Source organism: Taudactylus pleione, unplaced genomic scaffold (genome assembly GCF_031769625.1).
Source record: "Taudactylus pleione unplaced genomic scaffold, aTauple2 ptg000042l, whole genome shotgun sequence".
Lineage (NCBI taxonomy): Eukaryota > Metazoa > Chordata > Amphibia > Anura > Myobatrachidae > Taudactylus > Taudactylus pleione.
The window spans coordinates 969,125-983,537 of NW_028284444.1; the positions used below are offsets into that span (position 1 = coordinate 969,125).

A 14,413-nucleotide genomic window follows, 5' to 3' on the forward strand; every position below is an offset into this window, starting at 1 on the left:
AATCAGTTGCATCATCTGTTTAGTATTGGATGACATTTGTGCTGTGCTTTATAGCTTTATCCCATATATTCCATTCATGTCTCTCTGTCTCTTCCTGTCAGCTTTTATTCTGCAGAGATCATTTGTGGAATACAATTTCTGCACACACATGGAATAGTACATCGGTAAGTGCTCTATGTAACTCTCAAATTCAATATAATGTTTTCATTAGAAAACGCTTCCCCTTCTCTGTGGTTCCTTTGCTGCTCCCACTATAGTCATCATACTTCTTAATTACACAGAACAATTGTGGCCTAATATATTTTGAGTGATCTGTTTCTTAAGGCATGCTCAACTCAAACAACTGCTTAAGCATGAGATCTTTTCAAGCTATGCCTGAAGCAAGTAAAGAGCTACAAGTGACAGAATGCCCAAACAATTAATTACTGGCAAGGCTTGATGGGAGTTGTAGTTCCACACACTTAACTAACTTAACACTTATTAATAATTATTGCATATTACCCTGCCTCCTGCTGCCTCCACTGGGCAAGACAGACCCCATTGCTGCTCAGCATGGGCCTGGCATTCCCTTGGAGGTTTTATATGTGCTTCGCCTAGGGAATTCTGGGCTGTGCTTTTATGACATTGGGACCCCATACTCTGGTTATTGCTGTTATAAAGTGATTAGCCTGGCTTAGCAGAACATGGTACTGGTTTTTGATTTTGCAGAGTGACCCCATGCTCTTTTGTCCCACTCATAAATGGTAACCTGGTAACCAGCCCAGGACATAATATGGATACGTGCTGTGGATAGCCATCTGGAACACGTAGCTTGAGGAGCCCCAGGTCTTATGTCTCCTAAGAAGGGTATTTGGAGATGCTGCCTACTATAAGTATTCAGCATCTCCAGGGGAGTGCTACACTTAGGTCTACACACCCTTAATTTGAATAAGTCACACTTAGGCAGCCCCTGATCTCTGCCTCTCTGACTACAGTAGGTACTGGACAGGGGCGGATTGGGCTGCCGGGAGATCGGGACAGTTCCCGCTGGGCCGACCAATATGTGCCCCTGCCCCCCTCCCCCAGGGCCAGGCTTCATGTAAACAAGCGCAGGCTCAGTGTCTGACTAACACTGGCCGCGCTGGAAAGCACCACGGCAGGCTGCAGGTCTCTGCAGAGCTTAAGTTCAGAGAGCATATGTACAGTATGTGTGCTTGTTGCCGCGTAACTAGTGTCTGCTGAGTGAGTGGGGGGCGGGGCTCCACTCTGTCTAATGAAGCAAGTACACAGCCCGTTCCCTGCCTAGACACTATGCAATGAGAGCAGCTGCAGGAGCACATAGGATGTGTTCACTGAGCAGGGATCTGTGTGACAGGAAGGGGAGGAGCCAGGCAGTATCTGGGCCCAGGGTCTCTCAGAGCCAGATTCAGCTGCCTGCAACACACTCACACACAGAGGGAATGAATCTTCTCATCTTCAATGACTGCAGCCTGGCAGCATCATGAATGGCTGGTGAGTACAGCAGGTGACTGACTGCTGTTATAAAGGGGCTGTGTTGTTATATAGGGATGTAGTGTTATCTAGGGTGGTCTGTGTTATATGGGGGTCTTTGTTATATGGGAGTCTGTGTGTTATATGAGGAGCTTTGTTGTTATATAGGGAGCTGTGATGTTATATAGGGGGTTGTGGTGTGTATATATACAGTAGAACTGGATTTTAGTGTATACAGTAGGTGGTTGTATCTGTATATATGGAGCTTTGGTGTTATATAGAGCTGTGCCAGTATAAAGGAGCTGCGGTATTATATAGAGCTATGTGTCAATATATAGGGTTGTGGTATATAGAGCTGTGTGTCAATATATAGGGGCTATGGTATATAGAGGATTGTCAGTATATAGGGGCTGCGGTGTTATATAGGAATTTTATTGCACCGTAACTCCCATGTAAAGTGAAGGGAGATTGGGGTGCTATATTCAATTGTTTTTGGGCGATCATGTATATCGCAGATGTCGTGCCCAAATAGACAGGGTTTAGCCACGTAAAACGACTAAGCCCATCTATAGACCTGCTTTGGGGCGGCCAAACTGTTAACTTATTGCATATTTCTGCTCACCTGCCTGGGAGACTGTGTGAAGAAATGTTTTCTCCTGCAGCTGTACATACCACAAACAGCTACAGTTGCATTGCTCTGTTGGGCGCTTACCGCTATCAGCCGTGGGCGAAAATATTTGAATTTACTCCCCATTATGTTGTAATGTTGTTGTGCTGTAACTATTTGCTGAGCCTTGAGTTCTGAACTGTTAGATATACAGGGGCAGTATCCTGTGCTCCCCTCAGTGGCGTATCAAAACTATGTCGTCTTTCACAATCAAAGCTCAGTTTGGGCAGCGTTCGGAGGTTCTTCGCATGCGCAGAGGATCATTGTATGGTGTTAATGAAATGGATGAGGGGGAGTTGCTGTGCATGCCCAGCCACCACAGCTCCTGCCATGGTCATTTGCTGATACCTGTGAGTCGCTCCTCACAATACGCCTCCAGCAAGGAGGTGAGAATTCTCTGCTAAACTCTTCTGACTGCGTCAGAGAATTAATAATGGTTTTAATAATAAGTATTTCAGTGTCTTGGGGAATTTGCTGCACCAGAGCACTGTTAAAATGAGGTGTTTTTTCCCCTTAAGATATTGTACGTGTACTGAAAAAAATAGATGTATATTCTAAATTCAGCCAAGTTTGCTTTATTGTTTTGGTGCAGCTATCCTGGAGCCCAGAAGGGAACAAATGTGTTCTACTTTTGTCTGGGGCGTGCTGCTGACCGTGGTAGCGTACAGGGCTGGTGCAAGTTTTGATGGTGCGACCAATGGTGGTGGTTAAAGAGGCACTAAGCATAATTGCAGAGTCTGTAGATGCTGTACATGGGCGTCTCAGTCCTTGCACATTTGGACACACGGCTGTACACAATGCAAGGGGTTTGTAATAACTGCATCCGACTCAGTATCAGGCCATATGAATAGGGAGTATCCTGCCCGCTCCACAGACCCATGCTCCCATTAGGGCTGCTTCCTGAAACTTCCTGGGCTGGTTTTCCATCCCAATACGCCCCTGGTACTGGATGAATCTGCAGTAACTACATGTAGAAACTGCCATGGAAACACATGGTGAGATGTGGGAGGTTGTAGTGGGGAGCGTCAGGTAGCATAGTGTACGGTAATGCACTTACTCGTAGCATTAGTATTTCTCTCCTGCGCTCTTTCTGTCTCCTCCTTTGCCCATTTCTGTCTATGCATCACTATTATACCATATACATATAGAGCCTGTTATTCCTTTGTATACTCCAGAGACCTCAAACCAGCAAACATTCTCGTCAGTAATGAGGGGCATGTGAAACTTGCAGATTTTGGGCTAGTTGTAGAGAATATCTACGGAACATCGAAAACCGACGGTTGGGCCGGGACGGTTAAGTATATGGCCCCAGAGGTAAGTTGTAGCAGGAGTTTTGCAATAGCTTGTCCACTAGCATTAAAGTAATGAATGTATTTTAGAGCTGGCTTAGGGCCGTATTCAATTTGAGGCGAAAAATCAATTTCCGCGATACTTTTTAGCTGATGACGTAATTTTCGCCTGTTTTGAGTTTCCTCCATATTCAATTTGGAAGACTTTTCACCTAGGCGGAAAGTCAATACAATATAATAGGCGAAAATGTTTCGCCTATGAATAGCAGGTGGAAAAAAGTGCAGAATTGCGGTTTTGGGGTACAACATTGCGGGAACCCCTGTGCAGCCTTCAGACAGTCCCCTAAAGGTGAACTCCATCAAAAAAAAGTTTAAAAATATTCGGGACACCCCCAAAAAATGATGTTTAATTTTGGGAGTAAAAAAAAGGGGGGACAAAGTGCCAAATTATCTAAATAAATTCAGGTCGGGTCCCTGTGTATGCGGCAGGTGTTTTCTCCATTGCGGGGACAAGCGGCAGGTGCAATTTTCCAGATTTTTAAAAATAACTTTAGGGACTTAAAAAAATGCTTACCCCCATTTTCATGTACCCCAAAATTGATAGATTATTTTTTTTGGGGAAAATAACTATTCCTAAGTGCTATTCTTTACCGCTTCTTCATAACCGCAAAATTGCACCTTGCGCGGCTATTACAAACCCCGACTTCTTTCAGCAGGCAACAATGGGGGTACCCATAGTGATCCCCCATGTCTGGACATCTTTAGGGGGGGTCCCAGGCATATTTCCAGAAAATTCCCATTTTTTTCCATAAATGGGGTGAAAGGTCATTTAAAAAAAACAGGGATAATTTTCAAATGACCTATAGCAGGTGAAAAAAAGTGCAGATTTGGGGTTTAGGGGTGTAGGCTTAAAAAAAATAGCCTGCACCCTTGGGAATGCCCCCTTAAAATGAAATGTGCCACACAAAAAAAAAAAATCGGGACAGCCCAAAAAAATTATTTTAAATATTGCGGTGAATTAAAAAATAAGTGAAAACAAAATGCCAAACTAACAAAATTAATTCTGGTGGGGTCCCCAAGTATGTGGCAGGTGTTCTTTTCATTGTGCAGAGTAGCCGCAGGTGTATTTTTGAAGAATTAAAAAAATTACCTTTAGGGACTTAAAAATATGCTTACCCCCATTTTCATGTACCCAAATTTGATGGGACCACTTTTAAAAGCGAACAAAAAAAACCTAAGTGCTCTTCTGCATCACTTCTTCAATGTCGGAAAAAAAGCACCTGCCGCAGCTATTTAAAAAGCCGACTTTCTTCTGCAGGCAAAAACGGGGGTACTCATAGTGATCCCCGAGGTCTGGACATCTTTAGGGGGGTCCTGCAAATATTTCCCGAAAATTCTCGTATTTTTTCGCTGATCCAAGTTTCGCCTGTTCCCGATTTCGCCTACTTTGGAATTGAATACGGGGAATAGCGGGCACGCGCGCTATACTTTTCAACCTGGAAAACAGGTGAAGGAGACGAAAAGTCCAGCAGGTGAAAAATCTGGACTTTTCGCCTCAAATTGAATAAGGGCCTATGACTACTTGTGCGCTTTTTTATGATATTATAAGATCAAGGGGTCTATTTACTAAGCAGTGTTAGGAGACAGAGTTAAAAGTGATAAGATAGTGTTAAGGTGCCAGCCAATTAGCTCCCAACTGTCACCTCACAAGCTGTGTTTGAAAAATGACAGTTGGGAGCGGATTGGCTGGCACCTTATCACTTTTCAATCTGTCTCCTAACACTGCTTTGTAAATAGAACCCTAAGACCTCTACTTTATGTACTAAGCCTTGGAGAGAGATAAAGTGGATAAAGATAAAGGGCCTGATTCAGAGCCGGATGCTCTTTGAGAGCGCTCGCTCTGAATCAGGGCGTCCCAGCTTTTTTTTAAAGACGGCCTCCTAGCCGCTCGCTAAACTGTGGGTGACCACCTACAGCTTTATCGAGTGGCCAGGTGATGGTCATGACCATTGGGGCTTGTGACGAGACCCTTGTGGTAGGGTCTCGTTCCCACAAGCCCCAGTGAGCTAATAGAGCCGGAAGCTCACCCACTGACATCACTCGTGATGTCAGTGAGGCCACCCCCAAACGGCAGGCGTTCTTTCGGGAATGCCTTCATTTGGCCAGCCACCCCCCCTGCCCACCTCCAAAATGCGGCAAGCTGTCAATCACAATCGAGAGCTGCCCCACTTTGGTGCGAGACCCGTAGCGACAGAGCCGGCTCTGGCGTGTGCATGCGCAGTAAGGGACCATCGACCCGCTTGCGAGCACTGTACGCTCACGAGCGGGTCTGAATCAGGCCCAAAGTACCAACTAACTTCCATGTTACAGGCTATGGGCCTTATTTATAAACAAATGAAAATACCAGCAGCAATTTTCATTTAGTTTCACTATGATACAAACACAAATGCCACTAGTACTTATTAATACTTACCCCTCCGGCGTGGTTCAGCGAAGTCCTCGTCCTCGGCGTGGTCCTCCGCTGGGCTGCTGGCAGTCTAACGCTGCCAGCAACGAGGCTCCAGTGTTATGCGCATGCGCAACGGTCCATCTGCGCTTGTGCATGATACGGGGACTGACACGGGGACCTGGTAGTGCCTAGAAGGCTTCGCTGAAGCCGGAAAGGCACCTTCAGGTCTCCATTGCCGGCAATAGGGACTGCATCTCTCTCGCCATCTAAAAGATGGCGAGAGCGATGCTGTGAAAACAGCGGTAATCTTAGATTCCCACTGTTTATTAAATGTAGAAAGGTGGCATAACCCCGTTAGTGAGCGCTAAAGGGGTTATGTTTCATTAGTAAATGGAACCCTATGTTTGAAAAATGACAGTTAGGTGCTGATTGGGTGGTACTTTATCTCCATTCTCTCTCTCTCTCTCTCTGTGTCTCTCTCCCTCTCCCTCCCCATAGATAGCTGAAATACACAAAATGGTTCATACAATGGAGCTCATTCAGACCCGCTCACTAGATGCGATCGCTCGCTCTGAGCTAATGGAAATTCGGCTAAGTGACGTCAAGGCAGCCGCTTTGTTTTGACGAGCGATCACCTTTTGTTTGTAGACTCCCATCAGCCTGTCTAAAGACGCCCACTTGCGTATGTTATCTACAGGAAGTGCATGAAACCATTGGTACATCGAGCACCATCGGTTGCAATCGCAGCGCTTGAGGTTGACTATACCCTGTCGCAAGCACTGCGATCACTTCAGTGTATATATCTAGCAAGTGACGTGTCCTATGACGCTGGCTGTTAATTATGCACGCCTCTGAAATGGCATTTAAAAACTTAGGCACACCTGCATCTGCAACTTAACTCCCCCGTTACTACTGCCCTGCCCCTGTTACCACCCACAAATGGCATATCCAGTCACTCATTCCTCTGGGCTGTTTTTGCAGGGCGAGCGAGCGTATCCCGATCGCTCATACTAGTTTGCGCACGCGCACTGTGAACTATACGCATGCGCACATTTGCAAGAATCGCCAGCAACAAGCGATCGCTTGCTAGTGAGCAGGTCTGAATCAGGTCCAATGTTCGATAGGTAGTTACATAGAGGTTTAAAAGGTATTCAAGTTTTGTCCATATCTAGACAAATATTTACTATAATTTTACATTAGAATTTTTTTTATTTATTAAGACCTAGGGGTAAATTTACTAAGCAACACATTTAAAAGCTGCCACCTCCTCTGTGGTTTTGGTCCCTAGATTTAAAGTGGCAATAATATTAGGTACCAAACATGTCTGGTTTAGCATATAAGATTCAGATGCTTTGAATACTGTAGATTAATTTAGTACATTTACTCCTTATTCTTCAAATATAAACATTAGTATATTTATTTTAGGCTTCCAGTAGAACTGAATATAAAATATTTCAGAAGTTGCTAATATAAGAACAGCTTTGTGTCATGTAATAATAATATTTCCTATTAGTCCATTTTCCGGGAAGATGTTTCTTATAATGATATAAGTGCTTTGAATTTTTCTTTCTTTTACATTCCAGATCATGAATAGAGAGCGTTATGGAGCGTCAGTTGATTGGTGGTCGTTTGGCATAATCCTGAGTAATATTCTGACAGGAAAGTCACCATTTGAAACGCCAAACATAAAAAGATCAGAGTACATAAGAAATGTGACCTCTCTAAAGACAATTAACACAAATGGCCTCTCAGACGCTTCTGCTGACCTCTTGACCAAGGTGATTGTGTTAAGTAAAAAGAGAGTATAACCAGCGGCGTCACTTACTTACGTGACACCTGGTGCGGCCGGTGGGAATTCTTGTGTGCGCTAAAGGCAAGAGGGCGTGGCTTTGCCCCCTTATGTATGCCGATCATGGGGGCATGACCGCATGTCGCGCCCCCATTCTCGTGCACACTGGGCTTACCCAACACTCCAGCAGCTGCTATGGCAGCCCACAGGCTCTCCCCTGCCACTCTTGTGGCTGCAGTGTTCGGTGACACCATCCGACAGGGTGACACCAAAATAGCAGCGCAGCTCTGCTATTTTGGTGTAACCCTCTCGAATGGTGTCACCCGGTGTGACCTGCACCCCCTGCACCCTCCTAGTGACGCCAGTGTGTATAGATAGAAGGTGTCACTACAAATTTACACTTTATCGCTGATATCACAGAACAATCACAATGATATCAGCCGCTCTAATTTTATAAAAGTTGATAATTATCTTTCTCTCAAATCTCATATTATAACTTTATCTTATGGTAAATATAAATGTACTTTTTCCGGATTGTTCCAGCTCCTGAACAAGAACAGCACATTGCGCCTTGGGGTGACAGGGGACATCAGGAGTCACCAATTCTTTTCCAATATCAACTGGAATGAATTGGAGAGAGGGAACATTGCTCCTCCATTCCAGCCAACACTAGTAAGTATGAAGCAGAGATCGGTAGGACAGACAGACAGGCAGATACTTTTGTTACTCCCATTATTATGAAACTTTATACTTGATGCTTTTCAGAAATCTGATCTCCATCAACAACAGATAGAGGAGCCCCTGTCGGTTTTGGTGTCCCCAGAGGTGAGCTCCAGTACAGCAGATCGCATTTGTATATCTGGGATTCCATTTTGCGATCTAGCTCAGGATAACTGAATCACTGGAGAAATCTAATGAGTTTACAACACATATCGGGTATGTAGTCACTAATTACACAAAAGAAAATATACTATATATATATATATATATATATATATATATATATATGTAGCAACATTTACATTCCTCCTCTCTTAATCAACAGGTAATGCCTGGCATAGCAAGCAGAGCAGCCTGTGGAGGAGACACTTTGGTTGCATTTACCAGCCCTCCCCACTGGCACTTCCAGCTGCCAGCTCTGCTACATTGGAGCATCAAGAAACCTGCATTACCGGCACTCCCGGACCTTAGATGCTGCAATGATGCAGCCTACACTGGGGTATATCCCCATACATGCTTGCAGCTTACCATCAGCCGCAAGCAGAGCAGATCTGGACACTTCCAGCTGCCTTATATACAGTGCATGTCAGGAGAACCTGGCCACACACTCAGAATTACGGAGCTTATTATTAGAGTGCGGTCCTTGCAGAGACCACATTGAGCAAGTGACTGGTTATGCACTGCAAGCCTGTGACAAACAAGCGCTGAGCATGTGACTGTAAATCAGTCACAGCGTACATCAAGTTAAGCAGTGACCTTGCTGGACAGCAGTCTCCAGGATGCTGGCAGCATACAAAATAATGGTGCTAACTGCATTTACCTTAGTAGCCATGATAGCTTCATTACAAGAACAAACTCCTAGTGGATCTAAATAATTATCTAGTTATTGGGAGTCAGAGGAAATTCACTACCAAGGGGAGATTCTTTCTGGTTCCTCACACCGAGATCAATAACCCAGCATCCTCTCATACCACAACAGGGAACGCCTGGCAGAGCAAGCAGAGCAGCCCGTGGAGGAGACACTTTGCTTGCATTGACCAGCCCTCACCACTGGCACTTCCAGCTGCCAGCTCTGCTACATTGGGGCATCAAGAAACCCGCATTACCGGCACGCCCGGACCTTAGATGCTGCAAAGGTGCAGCCTACAATCGGGCATTAACCAGCCCTCACCACTGGCACTTCAGGATGCCAGCTCTGCTACATTGGAGCATCAAGAAACCCGCATTACCGGCATGCCCGGACCCTAGATGCTGCAACGGTGCAGCCTACACTGTTAGTGGATCTAAATAAATATCTAGTTCTTGAGAGTCAGAGGAAATTTACTATCAAGGGGAGATTATTTCTGGGTCTCCACACCGAGATCAATAACCCAGCAACCTCCCACACCTGAACTCCCATTTCTCTCTGAAGTCCTCACTCCGTAAAGCGTGGGATTCACAGATTCCTCTCCATCAATGGACACCAGGGAGCAGCAATTAGTTTGCTGCAGACTTCATCATGCACAGGTGAGTACATTTGCGGGATGCTCCTTTAATTACTCAAGTTATCTGGGAAAGTGGGTGTAACCACATAAGAAGGGGCGTAGCCTCATAGAAAGGGGCATGGCCTCATGGAATGCCATACTCTCGAGCCACATCTTAGTTTTCTTAATGTTGCAGCATGGAGTACATACAATTAATTTCCAAGGCCAAGACAATTTGTCTTACCTGCCCGATGGTGTTCTAAGCTCTGTTGATAGTTGTCTAAATCTTGGAAAGTTTCAGACCTGTCTGTAAAAGAGAGAGGTAATAAATACCTACATTTAGAAGTCGCAAATAAGTTACATCCCTCCCCATGAATCTGCAACGGCCAGCCAACATAAAGCATTAGAATGCATGGATCTCTCTCATTGCTCTCTCCCTGCCCATATCTATATAACTGCCTTCTCCATAGCTGTCTCATTGCCACTGCATATATCCTTGATTGCCCCCATTATAGCCGTCTCATCTAGTCCTTCTTGCATATATCCCTGATTGCCTCCTCCATAGCTGACTCTCATTACCTGCTCCAAAGCTCTCTTACTGCCAGTTCCTTCCATATAACACTGCACCCCTCACAGCACACACTGACCCCCCCTCACAGCTCACTCATTGAGTCCCTCACTGCCCCCTAACAGCATCCACTGCCCACCTCACAGCACTCATTGTCCCTTTTATTGTCCACCTCACAGCACTCTCCCACCCACCACAAAGCACCTCCCCCAGCCCCTTTAACAACTACCTCACAATTTCCCCTTGGCCCATCCAATATCCATCTCACATCTCTCCCAACTCACTAGCACCCTGTGCGAGACATTTTTGAGCGCCCCCTTCCAACTATATCCAGAATTAAACTTTTAATATATTTAATATTGAAAAACACACACATTGACCCTCACATGAAAGAAATAAAACAAATTTGTAGTGTTCACTCTGTCCGGCAGCAGGCAGGGCGCCGGACCTAGAGATAGGGCTCATCTGTGAGCGCCCGAAAAGGGGTCGTGACCAAAGAAAAGGGGGCGTGTCTTTATGACGCATCCCCTTTTCACCACTCCTGGGGGCGTGCCCGGTACTTACGGACATGCCGGGCAGCCCCCAAGTGCTGCGGTTGGCTGGGGTAAACACCGCGTGCCATTGGCTGGGGAGACGCCATGCAGCCATTGCCTAGGGGAGACGCCGCTGCGCCGCAATTGGCTACTGCAGCACAAACAGCGCCAGTGAGTCCTACAGGACCCGATCAGTTTTTAAAACTGGGTCCCTAGTTTGCTATAGCGCGTATTTTGCGATCCCTGGTGAGTATGCGGGGACAGGTATAGTAGGTCACAGGGTGAGTGTGCGGGCAAAGGTCTAGTAGGTGACAAGGTGATTGTGCAGAGATAGGTCTGGAAGGTGACAGGGTGGGTGTGCACAGACCGGTCTAGTATGTGACAGGGTGAGTATGTGGGGCAGATATTGTGGGTGACAGAGCGAGAGAGTCTGTAGGCAGCCCTCCTTCTGTGTCTCCATCCACAACAGCCCCGAAGTTCTGTGTCTCCAGCCCCAGCAGCATTCCTAGTGTCCTCCGCAGCTCCCTCCTGTGTCTGCATCCTCAGCAGCCCCTTTCTGTGTCTACATACCCAGCAGCCCCCCCTCCTTTCTCTCCACCCCCAGCAGACCCCCCTTCTGTGTCTCCTTCCCCAGCAGACCACCTTCTGGATCTCTGTCCCCAACAGACCCCCCTTCTGTGTCTCCATACCCAGCAGACCCCCTTCTAGATCTATGTCCCCAACAGACCCCCATTCTGTGTCTGACCCCAGCAGACCCTCTTTTGTACCCACAGCCCCCTTTTCTGTGTCTTCATCCTCAGCAGCCCCCCTTGTGTCCCACGTAGCCTTGCTTCTGTGTCTCCATTCTCAGGAGTCCCCCTTGCATCCCCTGCAGCCCCCCTTTTGTGTCTCCATCCTCAGCTGCCTCCCTTGTGTTCCCCACAACCCTCCTTCTGTGTCTCCATCCTCAGCTGCCCCCCTTGTGTTCCCCACAACCCTCCTTCTGTGTCTCCATCCTCAGCTGCCCCCTTGCATCCCCTGCAACCCTCCTTCTGTGTCTTCATCCTCAGCTGCCCCCCTTGTGTCCCCCGTAGCCCTCCTTCTATGTCTCCATCCTCAGCTGCCCCCCTTGTGTCCACCGCAACCCTCCTTCTCTATCTCCATCCTCAGCAGCCCCCCTTGCGTCCTCTGCAGCCCTCCTTCTGTCTCCATCCTCAGCTGCCCCCTTTGTGTCCCCCGGCCACTGGTCTCATAACTACATCCCTTAGTAGCTAATTGTTTATTACAGTTTTTCTATCCACGTTATCCCTCTCTAAGCTTTGATTACTTGCCCCCTAAGTTTCAACAACTAGTATAACTGGCCTTTTTAATTTCAAACTTACAATGTACAATAATTTGCAAACATAAAATACTCAGAGATACATAATTGTGCTGCCCATGATATAAACAACAGCACAATAGTACTAGGCTGTTTATTTGTGTTTGTGGAAGAATTTCGTTAAAAGTAAAGTTTATGTTATAAATCTTTAGCAAGCAATATATTTATACTGTTGCTGAATTGTTTTCTCTAGAGACACTGTTATTTGTAAATAAGCTGAAATTAATTTAGTTGCATGCTTTGTAACAATTTTTAAAGTATATTTTACAGAACTATTTTAATTAGAAAAATACTATTTTTTTTATTTTCTTTTTTCAGAATCTATTGAGCAAGACTGTGAAGAAGTACCCTACGAGATAAGCAATGTAACAAAACTACATCACACTGCAAATTGTGTCTAATGTTAACTATTTTGCCTATTCATAAACAAATTTGTCACAAAAAAATAGTCCTTGTGTAATTCATTATACTGAAGGCACACAGCTATCCAATCACTCCACCACCATGATATGCAAAAGTCCTGTTGGCTTTAGTACAGAATCCAGTTCAAATCCAATCTTGAACATAAGAATCAGGTCTTCAATAATTCAATGGAAGAATTTAATAATTTTATGATGGATGAAATGGGAGAAATTACTGAGCAATTATTTGGTATAAATTCATCACTACAGACAGAGGTGCTATAAGAGAGGAGGGGGTCTATGTGCAGGCTCTGATCGGGCCCCCTCCTCTCTAGCGGTGCAGTAGCCTCTGGCATTTGGCCAGTCGACTGCACATGCACAGGTCTCCGGGAACATGGCGGCCTCGCCGCGTTCCCGGGATATCTCTACCGCGCATGCACAAATCCACAGCCAGCGCTGGTCTGACAGAAAGGTGAGTATATATAATTGGGTGCAGGGTGTGCAGTATGTGGGCGCCCTTGGACCCAGGGGTCAGTGTCCACCGCACACCTTGCACCTATTATAAATACGCCCCTGATTACAGAAAATTGTGGATAGTTAAGAAAAATTTCAAAAAATTAACTATATCATTAAACTCAATAGCAGACTCTTTTAATGTTCTAATAGAACTTAAAATTTGGATCAGCATGTCAGAAAACATATCAGAAAACAAAACAGTTAATACCAAAATTAAACCTCTCACTAGTGTGATGCCTTGGGGCTGTTGACTTGTTCTGGCCTGGGGAGTCCGATGCCCTAGACTCACTGGCGTGACTATAGAATGTGAAAGGGGCGCGCTTGCTATGGTGCACTGCGGCTCAGGGGGCCAACTGGCCCATCAAGCAATCCCATACACCCTCTATATTCAAGTACAGCGCCAATGTTATTTTTAATTAGGAGCCAGTCGCAAGCAAATAGGAACTCGCGGACCTGGAGCCAATCAGCAGCAGCTGTTGGCCTGCGAGTTTCAATTGGCTTGCGACCGGCGCCTGATTAAAAATTACATCGGCTCTCTTAGAAGCTGGGAGGAGGCATGGCTATAATGACATCCCCGGACCATGGCCACGCCTCCTCCCAACTTCAGTAAGCTCAGTGAGGAGAGATGGAGTGGTGCGCTGGGCTTAGGAGGAGGTAAGGAGTGCAGGGGTGGGTGGGCCTGTTTTTTGTTTCTACAGTATTATTAACCTTAATGACAATAATTTTCATGCATTTCCATGCATTTTTAACCACCTCACAGCTCACTATTACCCCTTTTACACCGGAGCTAAAACCCGGGTTTTTGAAGGGTTAACCCGGGGCAGCTCCCTGGTGTAAAAGGGGAGAGAGTTGGATCGCCGAGTCGAGTGACCCGGCAATCCAACCCAGGTAACTAGCAGGGTTTAACACGGGCGTAGCCTGTGAAACCCTGCTGTGAGAACAGCGCACTCCGGGTCACGATGACCTGGAGTGCGCTGCTAGCCGGCCGCTTGGTCCGGCTTCAGTGGCGCTTGGAGATGACGTCATCTCCAAGCGACCACTTTCACTCCGCAAAAGCCGGGTCTATGCAGCCACGACTGCGGTGTGAGTGGCGCTGACTCGGGAATATCCCGAGTCGACGCCGGCAAAATTCCGGGTCTGATCCGGATAGGAACTTTGTTCCAACTCAGGGTCAGACCCGGAATTTAGGTG

At 46.2% G+C, this 14,413-nt stretch overlaps 1 protein-coding gene across 2 annotated transcripts; it reads left to right on the forward strand.

The window, feature by feature from the left end:
* The first annotated feature begins 1,363 nt into the window (after positions 1–1,363).
* Positions 1,364–12,708, forward strand: LOC148537902 (protein kinase C theta type-like). 2 transcript variants are annotated; one of them, XM_088460060.1, is made up of 6 exons: positions 1,364–1,491; positions 7,459–7,653; positions 8,208–8,336; positions 8,430–8,600; positions 8,710–9,890; positions 12,624–12,708. In XM_088460060.1, the coding sequence occupies exons 1-4, from the start codon at positions 1,459–1,461 to the stop codon at positions 8,559–8,561; spliced, it is 489 nt and encodes a 162-aa protein (XP_088316186.1). In that variant the 5' UTR covers positions 1,364–1,458; the 3' UTR covers positions 8,562–8,600; positions 8,710–9,890; positions 12,624–12,708. The 2 variants fall into 2 exon arrangements, with proteins under 2 accessions (XP_088316186.1, XP_088316194.1); XM_088460068.1 differs by lacking the exon at positions 1,364–1,491 and adding an exon at positions 3,375–3,451.
* The last annotated feature ends 1,705 nt before the right edge of the window (positions 12,709–14,413 follow it).

What these genes read in the sequence shown, in the direction of transcription:
- LOC148537902 (XM_088460060.1), top strand. Translation starts at nt 1,459, where the DNA reads ATGACTGCAGCCTGGCAGCATCATGAATGGCTG. An exon ending in GGCAGCATCATGAATGGCTG is followed by an intron (nt 1,492 to 7,458) that starts GTGAGTACAGCA and finishes TTTACATTCCAG; the next exon opens with ATCATGAATAGAGAGCGTTA. An exon ending in CTGCTGACCTCTTGACCAAG is followed by an intron (nt 7,654 to 8,207) that starts GTGATTGTGTTA and finishes GGATTGTTCCAG; the next exon opens with CTCCTGAACAAGAACAGCAC.